This window comes from Arachis hypogaea, chromosome 3, assembly GCF_003086295.3.
Source record: "Arachis hypogaea cultivar Tifrunner chromosome 3, arahy.Tifrunner.gnm2.J5K5, whole genome shotgun sequence".
Lineage (NCBI taxonomy): Eukaryota > Viridiplantae > Streptophyta > Magnoliopsida > Fabales > Fabaceae > Arachis > Arachis hypogaea.
In genome coordinates this window covers 42,783,005-42,788,704 of record NC_092038.1, presented here as the reverse complement: position 1 = coordinate 42,788,704, position 5,700 = coordinate 42,783,005, and the positions used below count along the sequence as shown (strand labels likewise).

At 27.4% G+C, this 5,700-nt stretch overlaps 1 protein-coding gene across 1 annotated transcript; it reads right to left on the bottom strand.

The window, feature by feature from the left end:
• Positions 1-906: 906 nt before the first annotated feature.
• LOC112790405 (BTB/POZ and TAZ domain-containing protein 1) lies at positions 907-4,826 on the bottom strand. Its single transcript, XM_025832790.3, has 5 exons — positions 4,562-4,826; positions 4,358-4,470; positions 3,831-4,134; positions 3,260-3,579; positions 907-1,300 (listed from the first exon to the last, which is right to left on the bottom strand). Exons 1-5 carry the CDS (start codon positions 4,658-4,660, stop codon positions 1,162-1,164), a joined length of 975 nt encoding a protein of 324 aa, XP_025688575.1. The 5' UTR covers positions 4,661-4,826; the 3' UTR covers positions 907-1,161.
• Between the last annotated feature and the right edge of the window lie 874 nt (positions 4,827-5,700).

Sequence of the window (5,700 nt, the reverse complement as noted above, 5' to 3'; positions counted from 1 at the left end):
CCTGGCTCGAAAGTCTTCCAACCCCATTGCACCACAAAATAGGAATGGCAGAACCAAATCAATAATAATGGGTAAGCATTTTTCAAAATTAGTAGAAATTTTAAAATTTATTTTGTAATAAATACATGAAAACAGCTATATGGGTTTTCATTGACTACCAAAAAATCACCAATATTAATACACTTTTTCTCTTCAATTTCACTAATTAAAATAAAAGGTTCAGCTTTGTTTGTACAAATATGCTTTCACTATAAAATGTGATTATACAAAGTTTTTGAGTAGATTTTTTTAAATAAATTTTGTAATCATATACATTTCACAATTTCTCAAAAACATAATACTAATTATTTTTTTTTTGTTTTTCATGATATTTTTCAATTGACAGGTAAGGACTAATTCATCTTGGATCAGAGTTTTATTTAAAGATTTGTCATTAACCCAATAAGTGATAATATACACAAAAAACAGGATTCTAATCTCAACACTCCTTTAAATGGATTAGTTAGCTAAACATAATACTAATTATTATTTTCGGACCTAAAACATAATACTAATTATTAACTACCAGCCAATAAACAGTCAGCCCAAGATACAATAGTGAGCACATCATTGACATAGCCCAGTTCCTTCATGTCACAAATTATGGCCCATTTCTGCAAAAATTACAAAAGAATCTACCTCAAAAACAAAAAACAAAAAAACATCTAAAAGAGCTGAGCCATTGATTTTAAAGTAACTTGGAGGTTCAAATCCTGTACTCACATATTCTTAACCAGAATTTCGATCCGCCATAAATTAATTCTTAATCAGCTAAATCAAAAAATACCATAAAAATTCAAAGATAAAAAATTTTTAAAATCCTTTAATTTAATGTCTCCTTATACTAAAAACATATCTTGAACTTAATTATATGAAGTACTTAAAACTTATTTATTCAAGAAAAAAAAATACAAAACTATAATTATTTTACAAAATTCGGAAAGAAAAAGAGGCAAAATTTTACAAACAAAAAATATACCCACCTTAACTCTACAAACAAAAAATATATAAAAACTTATTTATTCAAGGAAAAATATACAAAACATATCTTACATTAGTTAAGTACAGATATAATTAACATAAAAAAAAACTTGTGATGGAGGATTATTGTTTGTGATCCCTCTAGAATTTGTTGAACCCACACTTGGTGTTTGAGAGTGACAAAGATGACATGGCTTTGGCTGAAGCCACCTTCCTCACAAGTAGTCTCCATCTTCCATCATCTTTTCTCTTCTCTTCTTGCCTCTTCAATTCAATTTGTCTTCAAATTAATAAACATCAAAGTTATTTAAACTCAGACCACTGAATAGAAAATTCCAAGTGTAAGACAAGACAATCATCCTATGGTATTAGAATAAAACAAGACAGTGACAATATGTGCTTAATTATTGGATTCTCTAAGTTTTTTAATTTTGTCTCATTATATATATAGTTTTCCTATAAATTGAGTTTGATATTGGATTAAAATGGTCATTAAAAGATTTTATGGTCGTTAATTTGGTGGTAAAAAATCAACATTTTGAAATTAGTCTCTAAAAAATATAATAATAAATTAAATTAGTATTTTTTAGATAATGACGTATCACAAAATAATAATGTCACGTTTCATTATTTAATTGATAAAATAATCAATTTGATTTATAATTATATCTTTTTGATATTAATTTAAGAAATTAATTTTTTAAAAATTAAATTGATGTCTGTTTGATATTTCAAAAACTATTTTGACTATTCGAAATCTATTTTTGCAGTTGATATTTGAAGGAATTTTTTTTTAGTTTTAGTCGTTGAACTTTATTATTTATTTATTTATTTATTTTTGTGTCAAAAAAAGGACACCAACTCCGTGTGATAAACAAATAATTAGTATAGTCACCAAAAAAACAAATAATTAGTATTACTCTAGTTGTATTGCGGGTTTTAATTTTGAGAGGGAACCATAATATATTAAAAACAGAAAAATAAAATAATAAAGTTGAGAGGGAGCCTTCACTATCATGGTTCTCTCCAAGTTGATGATTATGCATTTACCATTTTATGCATGTGGACTTTGTGAAATGATTTAAAACTCCTAATTTGTTGTGGAGAGGGATATAATAGAGAATGACAAATTATAATAAAGAAAATAAAGCCACCATAGCTCTATAATATAAGCGAGTGGCTTGCATTGCTTATATACAATTTCCATGAATTTTAATATTTTAAATTTTGAATTTTATTTTAGAGAGTAAAGTGTGAGTTTTCATCGTTTATTTCATAGGTGTGATCAAAAGTAAATATGAGAAAGAAATTATTTAAAAAAAAATCATACCTTATCCTCTAAAATAAAAATTCAAAATTTAAAAGATCTAAATTCAATTTACTTATATATTACAAAAAAAATTTTAATACTTATTTAAATAGATAAATAAATAAATTATTTGACTTATTTTAATTAATTGCATTTATCAAAGAATCTAATAATAAGTAGCGAATCGTAATTGTAATAATAAACCATTAAATTATATATATATATGTGTGTGTGTGTGTGTGTGTGTGTGTGTGTGTGTGTGTGTGTGTGTGTGTGTGTGTGTGTGTGTGTGTGTGTGTGTGTGTGTGTGTGTGTGTGTGTGTGTGTGTAAAAGAAAATATGATTAGTGTACACTAGAACTAGATGTTTATAGATGTCTAATTTAATTTGGTGGTAGTATAATATAATAATTTGAAAAACATTAATGAATGATATGATAGAATAGAGAGTTTACTAGAAAATATAAGATACAAAAGTTTATTTAGATGTTAAAAATCTATTTATCTTAGCCAAGGACTCTTTAGAAAAAGATAGAAATGTCCACCTTTCCAAAGTTTGGGAGAATGGACAAAAAAGCACTAATTCGTTGAGACATTCTTTAATTTTTTAATTTTTTTTGTTATATAAAAAAGACTGAATGATAAATCCAACAATATTAAGATTTATATATATGTATTAATTTTATGTAAAAATAATTAAAAATTATTAGATAATTTTATATATTTAATTAAATTATTTGATATATAATATGTATTAACATAATTATTATTCTCACGTAAAAATATTTATATGTGATTAATCATTAATAATAAAAAAATTATACATATAGCTTATCTATAAAATTTTTTCATCTTATTTTACTCCAAATCACAAATCCCTAAATTAAGAAAAATAAAATAATACATAGTAAATTAATTTTAAATCTTTTACCTGCAAAGAGGGACCTTGCAGGAATCATGGCGATGGCAAATGGAGGAGTGAAGCCTAAAGAGCTGCCACATGCGCTTGCACCTCATGCAGCCTCCACTATTCCCGTTCGTACACGTGGCAAAGTGTTGTATCAAAGCTTGCATCCCCTGACACGTGTCACCAAACTTGGTGCATGGTTCTCTCCCCTTTCGAAGTTCCACATCGTAGGGCCCCACATTGGTGCACCCTTCCGTACAAATGTGTTCCAAACACTCCATTGCTTTACTCAGTTGCAAGTACACCTTCTCTTGTCTCTTCCTCATCATCAATCTCTTCTTCCTCTGTAAAATATCAACCATCCTTAATTATAAGGTAAAAATTTAGGTGCGAATTCATGTGAAGTTGATTGCTGAAAACTGTTAGATAAAATTTTAATCAAATTAATCAAATCATTTAATAATTTTTAGTTATCAACTTCTGCATTCTGCAGATGAATTAGCGAATTTCCACCTAATTATAATCTAATCCAAAATATTATACATTATATATGAATTTAATTTACAGCGGTGAGCAGAGTTTGAATTTGATTTACGTTATCGTTGTCGTCAAGAATACAGAGGATATCTAGCTCGAGAGCAGGGTCATGGTTCTGTAAGAATCTCCATCCCTCAGTTCTCTCCACCTTCTTGAACCGATCATCCACCAACTTCACGCACTTGAGATAAAGATCCGGTGCGTCGCAGAGCCGCGACAGTTGCAACACGTCTACCACGCTCTCCTCTGTCACGTGCTCCCCCACTGCTTTCACGCACCTTTTCTTCAGCTCCGGCACCGCGTACACGTGCGATAGCGCTAGAAGGTGCATTCCGTACTTCTCCATCTCCTCCTTCCTGCACCTGCATCATTACCTCCAATTAAAACATCAATTGCTCATTGATTTCTCTTTTATTTATTAATTACCTGTAAAACTAATAAAACTCAAGTGTTCACGTGTAGCTGATAACCCAAAATCATTAGACGATAATTTAGTAAAATCTGTCAAATTATTTAACAATTCTCACTATTAATTTCACATTAAATCAACTGCACCTGAATTTCTGTCTTATTTGTTATACAAACCTGAAGGAATAGAGGAAGCGTAGGAAGGCAATGACAGCTCGGTGCGGAACGCCGGAGATTTTGATGATTTTGTTGGACATTATGATGTTCTCTAAAACCGGTGATGCCGAAGCCTTTGGAATTGATATAAATAATTGATGAATTTGACATTTGATTATTCCATAATGATAATGGAAATAGAATATAATGATATAGGAAACTTACCAAGATGCTGGCATGAACTGGAATGGGTGTTGAGACTGAAGTGTATAGGTAAAGGTCGGGTTCTGGTAACACCCGGGTGGTAGTCATAAACGTATCCATGAATTATTTTCTTTGCTTCAGTTTATTATATTATTATAGTTTTGAGAGTTGAAAGTGATGACTATTTTGAATTTTTGATATATGAATAAGAGTTAGAAGAGTGGAGGGATGAATATTTGGGAATAAGGGTTATATTTATAAAAGGCACCTAACTCTGTGTGTGGAAGAGGCAAATGGGTTTAAATAATGAATATTTATATGTAGTTATTTTTATGTAAAATTAATAATCAAAATTTATTTGTAAATATTTTTGTGTGAAGTTGATAGTTGAAAACGTTAAATAACAATTTAGTTTAATATCTCAAATCATCTCATGGTTCTCGATTATTATCTTTAGACAAAGACAATTACATATGCATATTCACCAAAATTAATAGTTAAAAATGTTAAATAATAATTTAATCAAATATAATAAATTATTTTACAATTTTTAACTAATAATTTCATATAAAAATAATTGTAAGCAAGTTTTTACTGATTTAAAATTGTAAGATGTATTTTTATTAAATGAGTAATTGTATTTTGGAGAGTAATTCTACTAACTCTTTTGTAGTATTATCTATACTTTTGTAGTATTTCTATTATTTCTGTTATTCCTGCTATATTTCCTTCTTAAGCCTTTTTATGTTATATTTCTACAACAATAAAATAAAAATTACTTTAGAAAAAATTTCGACGGAAGTTAAGAAATTATACATGTATATATATTTTTGGAAATTACAAAATAAGAAAACTAAGATTATAATATAAAAATATTTTTAAATGAAATATATCAAAAAAATAAATATTAAAATATATTTTGACGAGTACAGATAATCTAGTAAAAAATTAGTCTTTTAATAAAAAATAAAAAAATATTTTATTTTATAATAAAAGAATATAATAAATAAATAAATAAATAAAAATATCATATACAATGTATATTTTTGTTACAAATTTAATTATAATTTTTAATCTTAATCTAGCTTTATTACTAGAGAAATTTTCTCATATGGTAAAAATGAACATAAATAAGAATTAATTCACCAAATACTAATTGA